The 21,597-nt window shown below is 40.6% G+C and overlaps 2 protein-coding genes across 8 annotated transcripts in view; one reads left to right on the forward strand and one right to left on the reverse strand.

The window, feature by feature from the left end:
• EZR (ezrin) overlaps positions 1-12,539 on the forward strand; it is a 37,582-nt gene extending 25,043 nt beyond the window's left edge. For both annotated transcript variants that reach the window (XM_049800422.1, XM_049800423.1), the window contains 8 exons: positions 501-647; positions 3,792-3,888; positions 6,995-7,158; positions 8,122-8,252; positions 8,953-9,113; positions 9,420-9,512; positions 10,462-10,713; positions 11,056-12,539. In XM_049800422.1, the coding sequence (XP_049656379.1) occupies positions 501-647; positions 3,792-3,888; positions 6,995-7,158; positions 8,122-8,252; positions 8,953-9,113; positions 9,420-9,512; positions 10,462-10,713; positions 11,056-11,220 (1,210 nt within the window). In that variant the 3' untranslated portion in view covers positions 11,221-12,539. The remainder of the gene's footprint in view (positions 1-500; positions 648-3,791; positions 3,889-6,994; positions 7,159-8,121; positions 8,253-8,952; positions 9,114-9,419; positions 9,513-10,461; positions 10,714-11,055) is intronic.
• Positions 8,993-21,597, reverse strand: part of SYTL3 (synaptotagmin like 3) — a 39,025-nt gene continuing 26,420 nt past the window's right edge. For 4 of the 6 annotated variants that reach the window (XM_049800418.1, XM_049800419.1, XM_049800420.1 and 1 more), the window contains exons 11-16: positions 19,958-20,060; positions 17,718-17,888; positions 17,414-17,513; positions 16,142-16,250; positions 15,034-15,239; positions 12,661-13,737 (exon numbers count right to left, since the gene is read on the reverse strand). In XM_049800418.1, the coding sequence (XP_049656375.1) occupies positions 13,607-13,737; positions 15,034-15,239; positions 16,142-16,250; positions 17,414-17,513; positions 17,718-17,888; positions 19,958-20,060 (820 nt within the window). In that variant the 3' untranslated portion in view covers positions 12,661-13,606. Of the gene's footprint in view, positions 9,082-12,577; positions 13,738-15,033; positions 15,240-16,141; positions 16,251-17,413; positions 17,514-17,717; positions 17,889-19,957; positions 20,061-21,597 lie in introns of those variants that run through there. The other 2 variants (XR_007506037.1, XR_007506038.1) reach the window with 2 other exon arrangements.

Genomic DNA, 21,597 nt, shown 5'->3' on the forward strand with positions numbered 1-21,597 from the left:
TATATTTTCTAGTCCAGCATTGAATCACATGGTAAAACTCAGTAGGATATTTGCACTGGTGCTGAGAATAGTGTCGTCTTCTTGAAGATCCCGGACCTAGGTCCAGCCATCAGTGATGGCTTTGAGTGGAAAAAAAGTAAAGGTGTATGTCTAACCTTATGCTCATTGAAGCATTTGCATTGGCAGATGTGAAAAGTTCAGATACTATACCTTTCCTACTGACTACCTTGAGACACAGATGAATGCTGAGAGAGATGAATGTTGCTAATTTTCCATCTGGAAATACTGGGGCTTGGTAAATGGGAGTACTCTGTGTGTGTGTGCTCATAGGTGTAATACTGTAACTTCCAAAGTGAATCCCAGATGGTGAATATTCAGTTTTAACTCCTCTGTTTGATGTGTCAGTTTAGGAAAAGTTACCTGTTTCTTCCGAGGGCTTTGTGCTTTCTGAGATAGATAAATGAGAAGCTAACATCTGCTCTCCTTCCTGTCTCAACCAGAGAGAATGCCATGCTGGAATACCTGAAGATTGCTCAAGACCTGGAGATGTATGGAATCAACTACTTTGAAATCAAGAATAAGAAAGGAACTGACCTTTGGCTGGGGGTTGATGCCTTGGGGCTCAACATCTATGAAAAGGATGATAAGTAAGGCTTTTGTTTTCACCTCTGAAACCCCAGAGTGAGGGCTGGTGTGGGAGCCAAGGGACATTTCTCATTTACAGGATCAGGGCAAAGTTTAGAACCCAATCGTGTTCCAATTTTGGATTAGTAGCTGAAGCTGTGCTAGGAAATGAGCTTTCACATCATTTATGCTTTCGTGACTTTCCTGACCTTTGTAGCCTGACCTGCTAATGCTACCTACCATATAAAAAGAGATGTCAGTAGTACAATGCCATCTGGTAAATTGTGCACAGTTGTAGAGCTGAACCCTGAACTAAGGAGTCTGCCAACCTTTTTCTTGAGTCAGGTTGCCAGGTATGCCAGCAGGGGATACAATACGAGAACCTAGATAGGCTAACATATCTGCAGAGTGTTTGGACATCTAAGGCCATTCCTATACTGAAGTTAATGATAGCTGTGTGTACAACTGCCTGGTTTTGAAAAAGACAGATTATGGGGTGGACACAAAACCAAAGCTGGATAACACGTAGAACCCAGGGAGGAGTTAACCTATATAGTTACTGTGAATGAGGAATTAAATGAGGTCTTGCTGAGGTACACATAGTTTTAATCAGCCCTTCTGGTAAAGGCAGAGCCATTATTAATTGGATAGTAGGTGGGAAATGATAGACTACATCTATAAAGAAACATAAAAGGAAGGTGAGAACAGCTGTGTCTTAAGCCTGCTAGTCTCTTCTAATACTCCACAACTGAAGGATTGAAGGGGAGTTAAAATAGACATTTTCTAGATGAAGGGATGCGGTCTAGACTGCTTCCTTCTTTCTTTTTTTTTCTCCCTATGTTCCAAGTCTTGGTTTCATGTCACTAACCTATAACAAACTGTCATTGCAATACAGAAGGGATTTCACCTGTTCTACATCTTTGCCTCCAAAAAGCTTTGACTGCAACCCAAATATTAATTGGAAGTCTCTGGAGCCTCTGTTAAGATGGCAAAGAGAAATGCAGTCTTTTCTGCAATGCTAATATGTGCTGTCACCCAGAAAACAAGGAGTGTCACTTGAAAGAAAAGTAGTTTCGCTCATGTAATACTTCAGTCTTGAATGACTAGTCTTGCTATGTAACCATGGTCACACAAACAGGTTTTTCAAGCTGCAGAAGCAGACAGGATATAGCCATTGACTGTAAAGAGCTATCAAGAACATTTGCAAAACAAATACAGTGCTGGAATAAACTGCTTGTTTCTGCTCTAACTCTTGCTACTATGTAATTAAGTCTTTTGAGCAGATATGGGGACTAGAAAAATAGCCATGTGAACCTCGCCCCTCTAGTTTGTACGTGCAAAATTTGGGGACTGGGGCAAAGGTGAAAAATCAAAGATTTCATTGTTGAAGCTCAACCTGAGGAAAATGAGACCGTGCTATAGGTGTGCGGGCCTCTATACTGCAGTGTATTTTCAAGCTTTTTTTTTTTTTTCTGAATTAAAGAGGGGAGTCTGCAATAGAACTTTATTAATAAAGGGAATTATTTTAGTTGTCAATCATACTGTATTGTCTAGGGTTGAAACACTTAAGCTAATATGATGGAGGCTGGAATAATTAGTTAATCTTAGTCTAATCAAATTGTTTTCTTTACAGTTCTCACTTAATCTTAGACACACACTTGCATAATCTTGCAGTTGAGTTAAAGGTTAGGGAATGGTAAATTCTGAAGAGGATGTATTTTTTTTCTTGATGTCTGATTTTAAACAAAGCAAGTTTTTATTATGCTTGGGCCCAACGAAATTGTGCTGTGTAAGTAGCTTTCCATCTCTGTGACAATGAGTCAAATTCCTCCAAAATGGCCAGCTTTTTTCCTTAACCAATGAGCTCCATAGAAAGGTTCTTACAGAGTTCGAATGGTTCACCATGATGATAGATGTTTCTCTAAGTGCTAAACATTAAATACTCTTGTCTTGAAACCATTTGCTAGAAATAATTGTTAGCACTTCAGTGTGTGTGAGAGACACATGTATTGGAGGGGTTAGATAGTAACAAGAAGATTGCTTGTTGGTATTATCATTTATGTAAGACAATTCTTAATCATTAACTCCTATGTCTAGAGAATATACCCTCCCTTGATAAGAGAATAAAAGAATAATAACATGATATTAAACATAAAAATGGAAATATTTGGTTGGGGGGAATTAAAGGAATTAGTTACAATCAAATACACAAGTCCTTGTAATATTAGAATTTACTGCAGAGCTGGGCAGGTATGTAAGGGTGAAGTACTGGAATGGCTCAGAAACATTTGATCTCATGAATAACATGATTCTTTTTGTATGCAAGAGTCTGGAGAAATTAAAACAGAGGAAAATCTCAAATGATTAGTGAAGCTTAAAGAAGTAATTTTAAACAACCAACAGACCTGAACTCCTAAGCAGTGAGGAAGAGCTGGGAGTCTGAATTTTGCCCTTTGCTTCCTAGGGATGCTTTCCAAAAGGAGAGACCCACATGGTGCAGCCTGTTGCACGACCAACGTGTAAAGTTCTGCTTGGTGACTAGTGGAATGGGCTGAAAGAGCAGTTTGCATGGAAGGAAAGAACAGGGCTCTTTGTTACTAGCCTTGTCTATAATCTAGGGGAGAAACCAGAAGAATTCTGCTTCTACCAGTTGTGTTTGTGCCTGCCCAGCACTTCAGAAGTAAAGGCAGAGTGGAGGTAACTGCGCTAGCTGTAACACAGCAGGGTAGACTCCTCTGTGGCTGCTAGAAGGTGTGAGGAGCAGCTGAGTTACTTTAGCTTATGCCTCCCATGATGTACGAGAAGCCTCCGGGAAGCATAGCACATATACCTAGAGTCTGCGCGCTGCAGATTTTAGGCCCTGATTTCAAGGAAATGAACTTAAAGCAGGTGTTTGGTAAAGCTGAGTGTGTGGCTTCAGTAGAGACCATCCCTACTGCATGGCCAAAGGTCAGTAGGGCAGCTGACCATAATGAGAAGAGACTCTGGAAGGGAGATGACTGGGCTTCTTTTCCTACTCCCTGTGGGTTTTTGGTTTAACTAGTCTTCTTTCTGTTGGGAAAGCCATGTGAAGTGTTGCGTCCCACTGAGTCTGTGCGTTAGAAGCAATGTGGGGGGAAAAAAACGTTCATTGCAGCATCTCTTAAAACCAATTCTCTGCTTTCCAGACTGACTCCGAAGATTGGGTTCCCCTGGAGCGAAATCAGAAACATCTCTTTCAATGACAAGAAGTTTGTTATAAAGCCTATTGACAAGAAGGCACCAGTAAGTATATCTAGAATGTATTCCTGGATACTGCATATGAACATCTAATACTGTTTTATCTCAAAATAAAGTAGTCTTTGGAGAGGAGAAAGCTGCAGATATGCTAGATGCAAAATGAGCCTTCGTATTTACGGTGTATTTAGAGCTGTCTGTTTTTCTGTGCACCATAAAGGGCTTATGGTGGTATCTAACATGGAGAAAGACAAGGATTTTACAACTGTGGAGTCCTCCTTTTTTCGAGCAAACTAGGTAGCCTTATGCTTAAATCTGAGTTTCTTTGCTAGTTCCGTGTGTTTTCTGTGTAGCCAGATTACAGAGTCTAGTCCTCTCTCCATTTCTTTCAGTGCCTGCAAGCTGGTGGGTAACTGGTTTTTTTTTTTAAAGGAACAAAAAAAAAACCCCAAACACCCACAAAAATAATTCAAATGCTACTGCAAAATCACATGGATACATATGGCTTTCCATTTTAATGCTCACTGCTCACTTCCACACTACTGAAAGAGTAAAAGCCAGTTAGGGACCATGGTGTTCATTGACCTTCTTGAATGCTAGGGTAAATGGCAGAGATATGATTCTGTGCAGCACTGAACCATAGAATGGTTTGGGTTGGAAGGGACCTTAAAGACCATCTAGTTCCAGCCCCCCGGCTGTGGGCAGGGACACCTTCCATTAAACCAGGTTGCTCAAAGCCCCATCCAACATGGCCTTGTAGCTGAAATGTAGCTACCTGTGCATGTTGCTTTGCAATACTTACAAACATGTTTTCAGTTATTTTATTGAAGAATTAGCAACTTACTTTGACCTGTTGAGAACATAAAGTGGAATAACTGGTACAGGTGGACCTCGTTCTGTCAGTCTTGTGAAACTATTGGAATAGTTGAGAAAGGTCTCTTCTTATTCTCTTCCCCCACCCCAGTACTTAGCCTTGGTGGGTAAGTACAGACCTGAGAAATAATAAGCGGTTTGGCTTTGGCAAAGGGTTATGGTTTATAAATCTCTTTAAGAGAAAAAGATCCTCCCAGTAATTTAAAGGATACTAATGCACAGCGTGCTGCAGGGCTTTCCTCCAGATAACAACCTGGGGTTTGGGGGGAGAGGAGCTTCTTTCTGTGATGCTGTTAGTGAAAGCCAACAAAACTCTGCAGAGATAGAAAGCTGTTCTGTCAGGCATGCTTTTCTCAATAGAAGAGCCTCTTGGACATGTTGTACATGTTACTAAGTATTTATCTCCTCTTTACGGATCATGGCTTTCCATCCACTCCCCAACAGTAAATCTGACTGAGTTTGAAGTGGGAGGCTTGCAAGAGGCTGATACAGAAGGGTGTTAACATTGAAAACCTCAGTTATGTTTCCTCTCTCTGTGTCAAATGTCCTTTTCCCTCTGGGTGGTGTTATTTTGAAAGCTATGCCTGAAAGAAGAATTTATCTGGACATAATTCTGAGCATTCAGGAAGTTGTGTGGGTCTTTTCATATGCTCGTGTCTCCTTTTTAAAAGGCAACTATTATAACTACAGCAAAATACTCAGTCCACCCAAGATGTGGGTTGGAAGCTCCCCTTTAATTTGGAGGATTCTACATGTCAGTGTTTAAATGGACACCAACATAATGGGTACACTCCTGTGGTACCTTGCCCAGAATAAGCTTTTTAATTTTTAGGCCTGTCTGCCTACATACTCCCAACATATTCAGCATATTATCTTTAAAATATCAAGCTGTGATGCTCCCAGTTGTGCAAGACCAGGGAGGCTGGGGATAAGGAAAGAAGGGGATTCTTTTATGTTCTTAGGTGAATGTTTTGTCCCTTGGTTATGGCCTTAAATGACCAATGCAACCACCATCCATGCCCTTGGTGCTTACTTCCATGTAAGTGACCCTTGCCTCAGGATAGGACCTGTTTATCACAGTACACAAACTGTATGTTTTTAAAATTACTTGTCAGAAGTAGGAGGTCAGATGAATAGCTTACAGGTACAGCTGGCAGTATCAGACCTGTACAGCTCAGAATGGTTCTGGGCAGGATTTAGCAGGGGAGCACAACACACCATGCTGACTGCCTCTTTTGTAGTCAGTATGTGAATTAGGAAAATGCATTGAAGAAAATGGGTCTTTGTCAGCATATTCATGTTCTTCTTAATAGTACCTGGACAGCTTTTCGTGACTTCTAGTTTTCCCAATGATAGCCACAACTTGTGCTTCCAAGCTCAGGTAATTAAAAAGCATGATCACTGCTGCCATGCAAAAGTGTAGAGCCTGTGTGCTCCTTCTCAGCTCCACCTCTTGCTAACAGTGAGGCAACCCATAGACAGTGATTCTAAGGAATGGGTACTGATTTATGGTGGTAATGTGGTAGCTTGCCCACTGCCCATATCACCGTCCACAAAATACACAAAAAAAGGCACAAAGATGCAGAGTTTGTTCACTGTGTAAGTTCAGACTGCATTGTAAACACAAACGGCTGTTCTTTTTGCTGAATCAGAAATTTTAGAATAACTTGTGTTTTGTTACTGCCTGCAACCCAATATTCCAAATAACCCATATGTTTGGCGGTTTAAAAAAAAAAGCTTTTATTTGACACTCTTCTAACAGCCTAGGTTAACTTAACTAGAAAGTGCCATGGAGAGGAGAGAATGATATTGGAAGGTATTTCTCTGAAAAAACACTGATGGTGCCCTGAATATTGATTCAAATAGATCAGGATATTCTACAAAGTTACTTTGATAGTCTGCATTATAATTTTAATTTCACGCTTTATCTTTCAGTCACAAACCCATGCAAAGTTAAAAACTAATTACTCAATACTAGAGGTCTACGAGTTGCCCAGATGGTTACCTGCCAACCCAGAATCTTCTGCAACACATCCAAACTCCACAAAGTCTCCTCTAAATGGAGATTTTTAATTTTCTCTAAAATATACCTTTTCTAGAAGAGTAACTTTTCAATTCTATGTAGACTTTAAATGGATAATATAAATAACAATCGTTTTGGGTTCAGATGGCCTGTGTATGTGTCTCGATTACAGTGAAATGAGTGGCAAGATGATCTGTCTGCAGTTAGCTGGGAGGAGAAAAGGCATGCTTGAAGAACTGTGCGGTGTCTCTCTTTTAGGACTTTGTGTTTTACGCCCCTCGTCTGAGAATTAACAAGAGGATCCTGCAGCTCTGCATGGGCAATCATGAACTGTATATGCGGCGCAGGAAGCCTGACACCATTGAGGTGCAACAGATGAAAGCCCAGGCCCGGGAAGAGAAGCAACAGAAACAAATGGAAAGGTGAGCTTGAACACAGACAGCAGGGATGGGGTGGCAGAGAGAAGTGACACCAAACTGCCCAGGGTGAGCAGGCAGCTGTACCTGCAGGGCAGCAGTTGGTAACATGGGTTTCGCTTAGGCAAGGCCACGAGCTGTCCCAGGTTCATAAGGTGTACGTGTGGCCCTATGGCTCTGGCTTACAGGGGTAAACTCAGGATATCCTGCAGCAGGACTGTTAAGTGTTACTCTTCTGGCTTGGACCTGTGTCCATGTAGTCTGCTGTCCTGTCTGCAGTCTTGAGAATTGCAAGGAAATGTGCAAGTAAAGGCACAGTGGGCTCATGTGTGGTGGTGCACACCTGGAGAGGGGTTCTCCTGGCTCTTGAGTGCTAGGACCTGATTCATGTGTTGGACCATGGGATGGTTGGGAGTGAGGGAGAAACCTTCACAAGGGAGCATGTGTGTACACTGTGAAGAGAGAAGAGGGGACTGGGAGACCTCTTACAGGCAAGGAAAAAGGATTAGCAATTCTGTTGGACTTCTGCCACTGGCTGCAGGTTGCTTATGATGCAAGAAGTTGTGTTGCTTTTCTCTCGTATTTGTGCCTTGTTTGTCTTCATTCCCTCAGTGCTCTTGTTTTTACACCTCCTTGACTTGTCTTATGACAGAAGTAACAAAGTTAAATCTCCTTTGTTGTGCAGTGGAGTTGTGGTTTTCTCTGTCTGCATCTAGCAGCTATTTGGTGTTCTAAGTTTCTCTGGTGGGCAACAAAAATACAAATGTTTTTATGAAATGGGGTATCCAAAACTGAGCAAAAATTCTGAAGTGATGAAGGAACAGCCTATATGTGTTTCTGTCTTCTGGCTCTTATTTTGTGGTGGTCGCTTCCCATTCAGTTGCCTGGAGAGATGCCCAGCCAACTTTCTTGCCTGGCTCTAGCTTAGGTGTGAAAGTGAGCTTCAAGCATGAAATCTGTTTCTAACAGGCAACAACTTGAAAATGAGAAGAAGAGGAGGGAGACAATTGAGAGGGAGAAAGAGCAAATGTTGAGGGAGAAGGAGGAGCTGCTGGTGAGGCTACAAGAGTATGAGGTGAAGACTCAGAAAGCAGAGAAAGGTAAAGTACTTGTACTGGCTGACCAGACCATGTGTATTGTGCTCCCTCCACAGAAGGGTTGTATGGGTCGCTGCCACCTACACCTAGCCTAAATCTGGTGACACTGGGATCTCTTGGCAAGGTTTACTAATATCTACCTATACAGATAAATACACATGTGCGTGCGCACACATGCTGCTGAGATCATCCAAAGTATGAAAGTAGCATAAAATCTGCAGATTGTATTTAGGAACTGAAAAGCATGCTCTGTTTTCCCCTGTTGCCAAGAGAGCCTCTTCCAGCAGTGAGCAAGAGTTCAGCTCTCAAGTAGTTTTTGCTTAACTTCTAACAGAAGAAGTACTTTGGGAACAAGTCTTTCCAGTGAAACAGAAGCTTGTGTTTCAATGCACAGATGAACAGATTGCAGACAGCAACATCTGGTCCTTGCAGTAAACTGTCAATTAAAGGCAACAGAATCATGTCAGTGTTATAGACTTCAGTGCAAATACCTTGCAGAAGATTTAATTATAATGTGCAGCTGACTACTGAATTCAGTTACTTGATGCATTATGCAAATTATTACTTGGAGGTGCACAGTGAAAGGGTATTACAAGCTGGAGTAAAGTGCTTGTCATGACTTCTGCAGTTACCTGAGACTGTCTGTAGTCCTTTCGCTTTGACCAGGCTTGTGGACTAACCATGTTGATCCATCTGTTTCCAGAGCTCTCAGATCAGATCCAAAGAGCCATTCAGCTGGAGGAGGAAAGGAGGCGAGCCCAGGAGGAAGCAGAACGCTTGGAAGCTGATCGTTTGGCTGCTCTGCAAGCCAAGGAAGAGCTGGAGAGACAAACTATGGACCAGATAAAGAGCCAGGAACAGCTGGTAAGACCCAGTGATTTTGAGGATAAGATACACAGGCATGTTACTGTGCCCTTTGAGTAAGGCAAAGCCTTGTTCTCTGGGGAAAAGCATATAGTGCAGTGAAGTACTAGACTATGTGATAGCATCATTGTGGCACTGGTTTCTATCATGAGCAATCTACTTTTTTGCTCCTAATTTCCTACTCAGTCTTGATTACAGTGGAGCGTAACACTGGGGTCTTTTCTCAGTCAATAGTGTTTCTTTGCATTTGCTTTTTTTGTTTTGTTTTTTAAGAGTCCTTATAATTCCAGTTTTATTATTTAACAGGCTACAGAGCTTGCCGAGTATACAGCCAAGATTGCACTTCTTGAAGAGGCAAGGAGGCGTAAAGAGAGTGAGGTTGAAGAGTGGCAAATCAGAGTGAGTATCTGCTTTACCAAGTTGCTCTGAAGTTCTACACTTGAGCAGACCATACTGCAGTGCTTAGCCTGGTAGGACTTCTTTAAATATGTGGAGATAAACATCTGTACACTAGCAGAGAAGGGCAGACTTGTGATGAATGTGCAATATGCCTGCAAAACAGTCTTTTTCCAACAAGCCTTCAGTCACAATTCAAAATGGAAGCTTCTATAAACCTAAAAATGTTGTGATCATCATTTTGGAGCCATGGAGGGGAAGGGGCACATGTATAAATGATGCATTTAATCCATGATGTAATGTCTGAAAACATTACATCAATCAAGAGAAGATGCTGCAAATGCAGCCACACTGCAGGTACCAGTCTTGAGTAGTGTGTGCTGTTGTCAGTGGCTTCCTGGTACCTGGGCTGGAAGAGTTTAATAATTTGATGCACTAACACCAAAAATAAACCATGCAAGGCTCAGAGTGCCTGGTACTCCCAGTGCCCTCTAACTAGTGCTGCCGACCACGTAGGAGGGCAGAACCACTGAAGCAGCAAGGAAACTGACTGCCTAGTGTGTAATTGCATTAAAAATGCTAACCTGGGCATCTAAGTTCTTGCTCTGTAGAACGCATATTTACAGCCTACAGCTCTTAAAATGGTGAACAGGATGAAGGTAACTGTAGCTTCCCACAGAATTGTTTTTGCTAGACTGTTTTATTGGAAGATTCTTTGTTCAGATCCCCTGCACATTACACAGTGGATGATGATAGCATCACTAGCAAAAAAAAAAAAAAAGATGTTCTGCATAAGACTATAACAGAATACTGTCAGCTGTGGAGATTTAATTCCCTCTTTCTTGCTTTTCATAGTAGATTGAAAAAACTGGGAAGATAAGCATTGAAGTCTTCATTAAGCTGGTTTAAAGCAAGAAATGCATTTGAAATATTTTTCACTCTTTTCCCAAAGGCCAAGGAAGCCCAGGAGGATCTGGTAAAGACAAAAGAGGAGCTACACCTGGTAATGACTGCTCCGCCTCCACCGCCACCGCCTGTCTATGAGCCAGTGAACTACCATGTCCATGATAACTTGCAAGATGAAGGATCTGAGTACTCTGCCTACAGCGCAGAGTTCTCCAGCGAGGGGATCAGGAATGACCGCAATGAGGAGAAACGCATTACTGAAGCAGAGAAGAATGAACGTGTACAGAGGCAACTGAGGGTAAGACAATGCTTGGAGGAGGTAGAGTAATTGAAACAATCATTCCTGGAAAACACATCATTTAACCACTTGGTTAAGTACACAAAGCATGATAGTTTCTCTTTGCTTGCAGTTCGTATAGGCAGTTTGAATTAAAGACAAGATATATAAAGATTATTCTCATTGCTCAGGCTTTGAGATTACTTACATCATCCATAGTGTTTATGGAAAGCATATGTTGTATTCATTTCACTGATCTGTCCAGTCACCTAAGAACTGTCAACTTTCACCAAAAAAACCACTACTGTCATGAGCTGAAAGCTTCTTGTGTATAATCTGTATTTAATATTCTTTATATTGCAGGCGCTGACAGATGAGCTGGCCCAGGCTAGAGATGAAAATAAGAGGACCCACAATGATATTATCCACTCGGAGAACATGCGACAAGGACGTGACAAGTACAAGACGCTCCGGCAGATCCGGCAAGGCAACACCAAGCAGAGAATTGATGAGTTTGAGGCAATGTAATGATGCTTGTAACAAGAAGGCAGGACTGTGGGAAAGGCAGATCGTAATGCTGTGTTCTTGTTTTCTTTTGGGGTTGTTTTTGTTGTGGGGTTTTTTCCCCTGTATGACACTTAACAAATATTCTCTAAACCCAGAGGTGTTTGAATCTCCCTTTTATTCCATACCTTCTATCAAATTTGGTATAGTTAAAAACTCATTGTACCACTGATCCTGATAACTTGCTCATGCCTTTGCTTAGTGCCAAAAGGCCTTATGTCACATCTCTCTTAAGCAAGACAAATTGTAATACACCATGCTTCTAGTTAAGATATGTGTCCTGTGCAGGTGCTGGATTCAGCTTGGTCTAAAACCAAGCAACTGTGGGTGAATTTTGTGCCATATGTCTTTGTATTATTAGTTACAGCGTAAAGTCCAACAGATGAGAAGACAGGCTGTAGAACTCGGGATTTGCAAGCACGTGTGTGTATGTGTGCACATGTGTTTGTACGCTCTGGTTTTTTTCCTTGGTCTTGATGCCTACGTTTCCCTGCTGCCCCCACCCCCACCCCCTAGAACTGACAACACCTTAGAACTACTTTGTGTAGAAATTAGGCTTCTTCTGGTTGCTGTTCTCAAGTGGAAAAATTCTGTAATGATGGTTCAGAAGTGTGGCATAGGGACACTGATACTCTCCTGATGTAACAACAAGGCAAATACTCTGTTGGAATCCAATACACTACTGTGTTTGCATTCCAGCTTCATTACTGATCAGTTATAGTGTAGTATTTATATATATAAAAAACATGCAATACATGGATTGCAATACTAGTTTGAAGGGAAATAGTTTTGCTCTGTATATTTTGTTACTTTTCAGATTTAATAAGACTTGTATCTGTAAAAATGCCTAAACAACACTGTAGTCTGATACAGTGCAACTGATTATTTGCTATATAAAGCATTATTTGTAAAGATCATTTTTTTACTTAATGAAAACTGTTATGTATACACATGATCCAATATATACAATTTTACTGCACCTATTTTTCTAACAAATTTTCTAATTTTTTAAATGTTTGATTTAAAGTTTCAGACTCCAAAGATGAAGGGACTGCTTGTTTATATCACAGTTGTATTCTCTCTAGTAGAGAGCATTTCTGTGACCATTCCTTCCCCACAATCTTCCCCTTTCCTTGAAAATCTGTTAGAAAGTGAGATACAGTATGTTGTCAGCTCTTCCATTTACAACATCTATGCTGCTTTATACTTGAGTTGAATCTTGTGTGGTTTTTTTATCTGCAGCAGCAAACATCTAAATAAAAGATCTGCAAAGTAACAAAGGACTTGGCATCAGGTGTTTCTTGTGTGGGGTGTATTTTGTGTAACCTGTCCTACTGCTCTTTTAGTTCCTGAGCTTAGCATATGAATCCCTGTGTCTTTAACTCTTAAAGACTTAAGAATCATATTGACCTGGAAAGGAAGAAAGAAGAATACTTGTTGTAATGACTGGAGGTATGTAACAGCAGCACTAGTTACAGTGGTAGACAGGAACTTTCTGCTGACTGTAACACTCCATCTGAGGCAAAGTGAACTGACACAGTACTTGAGCCTTAAGCTTGCATTTCCACCAGTTCACATGAATAAATTATAACCTTAGCTAAACTCTTGTCCTGTGCTGTATACCATGTGGATCAGACTTCTTAGTACTGTCTTACAGCAGCAGCTGATAAGAACAAGGAACTTCCTACAACCACACTTACTCTATAAGCTATTGTCCCACACTCCCACTGTGGGAAAATTTATACATTCCACTGGTTTCAAGCACCATGATACAGCACATATTTTGAGAGGCATGTGGCCACAGGCCAAAGCTTTTTAGACTCATGTGAAATAATGGTGGCACTGTAGTGAAATCTGAAGCACAGAGGTGTTGGCATCACCCAGCTGCAGCAAGCAGTTAAAGATAAGCTAGTTTTCAATTCTCTCTGAACATGTATAAAACATCAAGATCAGAGTGAAAGCATGTAACTTTAAGGTAACAGTTATTTTCTCTTAAGAAGTATTCCTATCTGTGATTAAATTAAATAACTGTTCTGCTATGCCCAGAAATGGAAAACTGCATACCATCTGGCAACTGTTGCCTTGTCAACAAAATGCATTTCAAACTGAGTATGTCACTCCTGAAGAAACAATACTAACCTTATACTCCAGCTAGAGACACAGATAACAAAGCCTTAACTTCTGGAGGAATAAAACCTTCAGAACATCACACACTTTCAAATATATAACTCTATTCCTCAAAAGCTGGAGTAGGTACTGTTGCAGTGTACCCTTCTGCAGACCTGAAAGGTATGTGCCACTTGAAGTTGAAACATCACACATGGGGAAGGAAAAGTTGTGTGGTAATCTCTCATGATTTAAAGTTTTCCTTATTTGAATGCAGTACAAGTGTAAAGTCCGTCCACGTGTTTGGGCTGCGGAGCACTTCTTGCCATTGGAGCACTGACTGAGAAACAGGATCTGCAGAGCCCAACCATGCCTCTGCAAGAAAGCAAAAGGAAAGGTCACAGAGTTACTTATCACTTGGCCTTACCCAACTTCTGGCCCAATTGATTTAGGTAACAAAGAACCTGCTTCTCCCACTTCTATAGCAATTTCAGCTGTTCTGTAGCTCCTAAGGCATTAATTGCAATAAATTATAGTTATACTTGTGAGGCATTATTTACATCCTGTTAAACTAGGATCAGACGCTGAAGAACTCAGCCTGCAGAAAAGGAAGAGGTTTTAGCTGTATGACTAAAAGCAGAGGAGCAAGTGTGCATACTAATAATAGCAGAATGGCACTAAGTCTGCTGCGTCAGTTCACCTTCAGTGACTTTAATGCATTACTAGTCTTAGGGCTTAGTCTTCTTCACTGAGAAGCAGGTAGTCCCTGCTCTAGCAGAAAGAAAATGCTGGGTAGGACAATCAAAAGAAGCTTACAAGGAAGCCTGCACAGCACTGCATTATTACTAGTGATACTATTACTCTGAAGCGCATGCTGATATCATAACAAAGTGACAAATCCTCACTCTTTTGGAGTCTTTCATCTCAAATACTGAAACCAAAGCATGCACTTACTCTCTGGGAAGACAGGGGTGAGAGACTCCATTGGGCAGTCTTCAAGTGACAATGCTTCCCTGCTCAACTACCAGTTAAACAGGGCCTATCCAGTGAGCAGAGGGTTTCTCAGAAATTTCTCAGCCTTGAGAAAGAGAGCTCACTCTCATGTTAGAATAGAGCCCAAAACTCAGACATGCAATAGCCCCTTTGAGCAAGTTTCACTGTCTGTGTCTCCCATTGATTGGGTTGATTTGTGGATGTAAAATAATAAGCACAAATACAAGCAAGGTTGGAGCCTACTAGATCATTAGTTCTTGTGCTTCTTTTTGATGCAATAGTATTTAACATTAGCCAATTCATAGAAAACAGCTCAAGGAACAAGTCTTAAAAAATATATATGGAGCTCTAGATGAGTTAACTCCACCCAACTTTTCTGTGCCTGTTTTAGCATGGCCAGGCTTTGACCCTAAAAGTTACCATGCTAACAAATGGCCTTCCTGAAAATTCCCACTGACAACCTTGAGCTTCTGCACAGACCTGAACTAACACACATGCCTCTGTTCTTGCAGGATCAAAGCCCAAGATCACACGTTGCTTAGGACAGGGGCTGGGCCTGTATGTGTAGGCCCATGACAGCAGGTAATAAATAGCACACTGTAAATATTATTATTTAGAATGTAAACTAAATGAACTTTTTCCCCAATTACCTTCAATTTTTAGTGATAAAGAACTTACCTGCACCAAGCTTGGCTCCTCCTAGGAATTGATCACTTGAGCTGAAACTTGACTTGTCCCAGACAGTCAAGTGTAGACATGATTGCTGTAGCTGAGGTGGCGTAACACCATCAAAGACAAACAAGTGTTTCCACTGGGGAAAGGCTTCTTTCTTCAGGATAGGAGACTTTTGCTTTACCTCTTCTTGGTCTGGAAGGATAAGACAACTTCCCCCAAACAATGATTGTTCAGAAGGTTACTGATTCTCAACCAGAAAACAGAACATTCGCAATAATGAACTAGGGCCCTTTGGTTTGCCTTAAATACCAAAAAAATTCAGCTTAAGTGCAAGGTAGAACATACTGCTAGTGTGTTTATTTTGGGACTCACTCCTTTTCCTGTTTGCCTTCAGTGTGGGTGCACATAGGCTCTTTAGGTCTGCTTTTGCTTTGCTGTCACTGACTGCTGAAAGAGTTTTTACTCCCCGTTCTGTTATCCAGTACTGCCTGAAACCTGCCTTTCAGTAGATAAAATGCTCACCCATTTCACTGAAGATAGGTGCCACAGCAGGTGAAATAGCTATATGAGATGTTGTAAGTGTACCCCAGTATCATACTTCCAATGGCATCTGATGCCTGACAGCAAGAAGGGAAAATAATCCCACATACAAACTACTTATTGCATTGAAGAAAAATTCAGTCCCTCCTCTTTTAAAATGTCTAGAATGAAGAGGATAAAAGTCTCCTTTTCAATGTATCCAAAGCTATATTTAATTCTGCAAAGGCACAGCTGAAAATAGAAATAAAAACACCTTTTTGATTTGCACTTTGTTTTTTCCTCTCCTAATATCTAAAGGCAGATACTTATACTAGTGAACTCTAAATTTTAATGACATCAGTAAATTCTGAAGTTCTATTCAGGACCCAAAGAGCAGGTGGGACCCATCACCATCCTGCTGAGTGCTGCTGTTGTGCTGACACCCAAACATCACCATTACAAGAAAGTCTGACTAAGAGTGTGAACAATGCCACTTTCATATGCCCCTCTCCTGATGAAAACATGTTAATACATACATTTGCACAGAATGCATGTGACATTTTCTATTTGAAGTGTTAGGTCTCATACATACCCTTTAACAAATGAGTTCGGCATTCCAGCAGATCTCAGCATGGGCAAGTTCTTGGCCCCAAATATCATAACCTGAAGCTGGCAGTTGGGAACTCCTGGGTCTTTTTTTCCTGAAACAGGAGCATTTATCATATGAAATAACCAGTTAGTTCAGCTGATGGCTTAAGATGCTGCTATAAGTAAGCAGGAAAATGCCTAAGCAGTACTACTGAGATTAGGATTCATAGCGCTGTATTAGGATCATTTGAAAGATTTTAACCTGCTTGTACAATATATGATTCACACACACAAAAAAGTAAGCAATGAGTAGCAGGTTGCTTTGAGATTCCTGTTCCAAAGACAGAGCTTTCTGTTGTATTTGTGAAAAGTAAACACAGGGCAGTACCCACAGGAGCGTTTCTCCAGAAGCAGGAGAAACAATCAATCAAACCCACAGTGTGATACTGCTCCTCTGTTACAGCTCTAGTTATAAAGCAGAGACCCAATACACAGGCATGCACAGGGAGGAAAAATGGAAGCAAGCAAGCTGGTCACTTCAGGGTCATTTGGAAAAGGGAACAAAATTAACCTAATAGCTAATTAGATCTTCCTGTTGGTCTTTACCTGTTGCTATGGTCCCGACACAGACAACCTTACTAGAGCTCTGAACCTCTGTATACCTCACTATGATCTAGGGAGTTAAGGAAAAAGAGGTTGACCTATCCCTCCCCCCCACAAGCATTTATTTTACTCCACCAGCAGGTGCTTGCTCTGACATACTACAGCAATACTTAATGTACCTTACAAGTCTTTCATTACCAAAACCTGAATCCTGACTACGTTTTGAACCTGACATCTTCCAAGTGAAACAATCTTTCTAAAATGAGACTACTGGAGGAAGCCAAGAGTGCTGGTCTGGTACCCTTGCAGCCATTTCCCTGCCACCTTTTTCCTAAATTGGCAGTCTCTACCTTGGGAAGTAAAACTGTTGCATCATCTCCAGAATAAGATCTACTGGCAACACCACGACAGGCACAAGCTTGCCAAACAGCTGGGTGCATCATAGTGCTGCCATTATAATGTGCAACTTTTGTGGGCATCAAAAAGAACAGAACGATGAAGTTGGCAAACGTTCGAATTTTAATTATTTTAAAATATAATACACCATAAACCACCATTTGCAGTAGCTGTTATAAACCCCATACAGGAATATTATATGGACACATTGTCAGTCCTTCATTGATCTCAGTTGTTTTCTAGCCAAAGGATTCATGTATGCTGAAACATTTTATACCTTCAAACAGGAAATTTTTATGCTGGGCTGGTAATGACAGTCTTGCAGACACAAGGAGTTCGCCGCTGTACTGGTTAAAATAATCTTCAGGCTTTTCAAGCTGAAGAGACAGACATACAGAAATCTGCATTACTGCAATCATTCTATTGCACATCTTTTTCACAGCTTATTTACATTTGCAACATGTCTTACTAATGGGTTGGATTGACAGCATTTTTCCCCTCAATCTCAGAAGGGTGATCTTTTCATAGCTTTCACTACATCTTGCTCTAAGATACAACTAAGAACAAAAACTAAGAATCACCTTGGGTTTGAGCTGGTACCAGTTGAACAACTGCATCGAGTTCTCTTCAAAATTCCATGCTGCCAGTGGAATCACCACTTCCCCCAAAAACACCCTGTATTTGAGTGCTCCTGCATGCCACACAGAGATCTGAAGCTGCCGACTTCCCAGCTGGGAGTATTCAATCTTGTACTAGAAAGATAAACAGCTTTTACAAAGCAATACACAGGATGAATGCAGGCCCATGCTCATAACCTGCTCAAAGGAAGTCTAGCCGCAGCATGGCTGAAGGCATCTGGATGCAGACAGAACCATGTTGTCTGAATGTGCTTTGCAATCTGCATATTACCCCACTACTTAAATGCTAAATAAAGCTCATCCAAATATGAAACAACATTCCAGGAATACCTTGACCTGCCTTGCTAAAGATTTTGATTATTAATTTAGAACTTTAAATAATTCTTGACCATTTTTGCTGTTTTTTTTTATATTTCTGTTTTACACTCCCAACAGAATTTGACTGCTCTGGAGGCCAGTTCAAGATTAAGACACCTAACGATGGTGCTGAAACTTCCACTCTAGTCAGTGGACATCTACTCAATGCATTCAGTAGGGACAAGGAAGTAATTCAGCTGCTCACTAATTAAAGCCCTGATCTGCTCCCAAAACATAATTAGAGCCCTTTGAGACATTGTTGCATATCTACTATACCCACATGAGACTGGCAAACACGATACCCAGCCTATAGGTGACCACCTGGGCTGAAAGCTGGAAGTGATGGCATGGACGAGGACATGGCTACCCATACTTAGGCTGCTGAATCATAAACTGGATGTAGGCTGCAGGGCTAATCACCCTGAATCACCCTGAGCTCCAGTGATTCCCAAGAGCACTTAGATACTTCTCACACATACAGCTACCTAAATGCAGGTGCCTTAATTTGCAGCTGAATCCCACTAAGTTGGATCTCAGCGTCATGATGTAGTTTACCTGCACTAGTGCTATGGTCTTTTGACCATTTTCTGCTAATCTGGATAAACTAATAATTAAACTAACTTAAAAGATTTCTAACTAAACTACCTTTAGTGTTCATGCAGCCAGCTCAGGCACAGCTCTCACTCTCCCTTTGTCAGTTCTTTATGACTCTGGCATTGAAAAGGGACTATAAAATTAGGATCAATTATTCTAACTTCAGGGTCTTTTTTCTCCCAGCTTAAACCCTATATACAGACTTTGTGCTATATGAAAATTATATACGTTACATAAATCTTTTGTTATTGTTGTCAAATTTTAACACTGGCCTTTTCAAACATTTTGCCTGTTTCACTCACTCCAAATTCTTTATGTACATACACACTAAGAGATGATGGGGCTAACACTGAAACTTTTGTGTAGCTCAAGGAGAAGCAATACAAGTTTGTGTCTCCATTAACTTTGTTTCATATCTTTTCCAAGACAACATGTTACTGAAGAACTCTTCACCTTATGTGCTACTGGAGCTTGTTCGTGCACACAAAAAACAGGTTTGTAGTGATCCGAGTACAAAACTGGAGCTGGGAACAACTAAACTAATCCAACCTCTCCCAGCTGACAGTACTCAGCTTCCACTTCACTTTTGATTAAGTGTCTGTGAAGTGAGAATAATGCCTCCTATTTTCTACACATAGTTTTTACAAGGATGCAAGAAGTAATATTGCAAGGCATTAAGGAATTTAAATAACTGCTGTTCTCTGGTGGGATTATTAACATTTGAAATTAGACACTACAAAGAGATGGCCTGGCATCAGTTGCACAGGGAAAAGGAAGCAGACAACATTTTAGAGGTGGTAGAATTCAGTCAGCATTCAGCTAACAGCAGACACGCTCCCAATGGCACTGACAAAAGGGGTATCAGTTGAAAGGGATACTTGTATAAAATACTAACTGTTCTGCAATACACCCAGTTCCTGAATATACAAAAAAAAAGTGTCTATGGAAGACACTGCTTTTGCCACAAGGTAACTCAGAACAACACTGGAATTCATTAAAAGTGTTTTCATGGACAAAGGCAGACTCTTCTAATGGTTTGCAATTTACTATCGTAACTCCAGTAGCATTTTCTCTTATTTGGACTGAAAACCACATTTTTTTTTAAATTATTGTTGTCAGTGACTCCTAGACTTGCCCCATCAGGATAATTCTGAACTTGCAGAATTGTACATTACAAAAGGAGACATTACTATGGAAAAGCGCACTTAGTGGCAAACAATTGCAAACGGTACCTTTAAAGTCTCATCGAATTCTGGATCCACTGTGCTCTTTTTGACAGCTGTCTTCCGCTTACTCCGAGGAGATTTATCAGGAAGTAAATAAACCTTAACATACCTTGTAGATAGAGAGAAGGATATATGGAAAGTGACCGGGGGGGCGGGAGACATGGACAAACCAAGAATAAAAATTAGTTAGATGAGAGGAATTTTTTCTTAATTCTTCAACAATTTTATTGACTTTGTAATTTTCCAAGCAATAGAATAGCAAACTGTGAGTTATATCCCTTCTCAATAAAAGCAGACAGACTATAAGGACCCCTGTACATCATTCAGCTAATGTGTTTCAATTTTATTCTAATTGGGAAAGGATTAGGATCTGAATAGGAACCTTTTGCTTTCATAGTCTTGGTGTCTGATACAATAACCACTAAGGAAGTCACCTTGTCAGTTGTAGTGACACTTTTATAAGGAAAACAAACTGTATTATGTGCTCAAAGAAAAAAAGTATCAACTCAATCAACTTTAGGATCATTGCTGCTTGTTCATGAAGAAAATCTCATCTTTACAACACCAAGTACCATATAGCAAAAAAAGATATAATCATATGAATTATTGTGAATTATTTGTAACTCTTACAAATGCTAATTGTTACAATAGCCACTAGAGTGAAAGTGGGAGATTGTCTAAAGTGCTCAAAATTGCCCTAACATTGATTCAAGAAAAAGCAGTAAAAAAAATTTCTGGAAGCTAAGTTGGACCAATGTCAAGCACCAATGATTCCTAACCAAAGTTTCTCATGTATAGGTCACGTGAACATTAATACTTAAATATTCCCCTTAATATGAGTTCAGTGGGCTGTATTTGTGTTATGAATTCAAAACTAAAGATTGTTAGCAATAAAGAGTGCTTTCTCACAGTTTGGCAGGGAAAGGACTGATGGTTAACATAATACCAAATATTTTTAAACTGTACTTGTATATATTTCAGATATGATTTAAACAAATTTTTAGACAGCCTCTTGAGTAACGTGCTGGGTAAATAAAATAAACTGTATTTCATATCATCAGTGCAGAACTTACACATATTCCCTATTCTTTCCAAACTTATCCATAGGTAAAACTACTTTTAAAAATACTCAGGCATTAGAAGTTTTAGCCTCTTGCTCTATCACCCCAGATCAATTTAATTAAAAAGCAGACAGACTTCAAACCAGTCAATGAGCTAAATAGTTCAACAGGTTTTAAACATCAGTTAAAAGTCTGCTTTTCAGCAAGTGTGTTAAGTGAGTACACTGACTGTACTTTTTCTGTTGGCTTGGAAACCATCAGAAATGTATGAATATATACCAATAGAGAACATAGTGCTCACTACACAGACCTCCCACATTGCCTTTCAGGCTTCCTGCAACTGTTTGCCTGGCTTAATTACCAGGGGACTTAAAGAACCTTGACCCACTTCTGAAGTGCTCCCAAACTGCTCTGCTTCATGAGTTGCTGTTCCAACAAGGCTCCTTTCATCACCAAGCTTGTCTTTATGAACGTCCTCTCCAAGATGCACAAAAGCCACGTTCCTTCTGGGTGAAGGTGACTGCAACCCCACAATTTCAATGTGGTCACTCAAGCGCTCAAACATGGTGTGACAGCAGGTGCAAG

The sequence above is a fragment of the Accipiter gentilis genome, chromosome 5 (assembly GCF_929443795.1).
Source record: "Accipiter gentilis chromosome 5, bAccGen1.1, whole genome shotgun sequence".
Lineage (NCBI taxonomy): Eukaryota > Metazoa > Chordata > Aves > Accipitriformes > Accipitridae > Astur > Astur gentilis.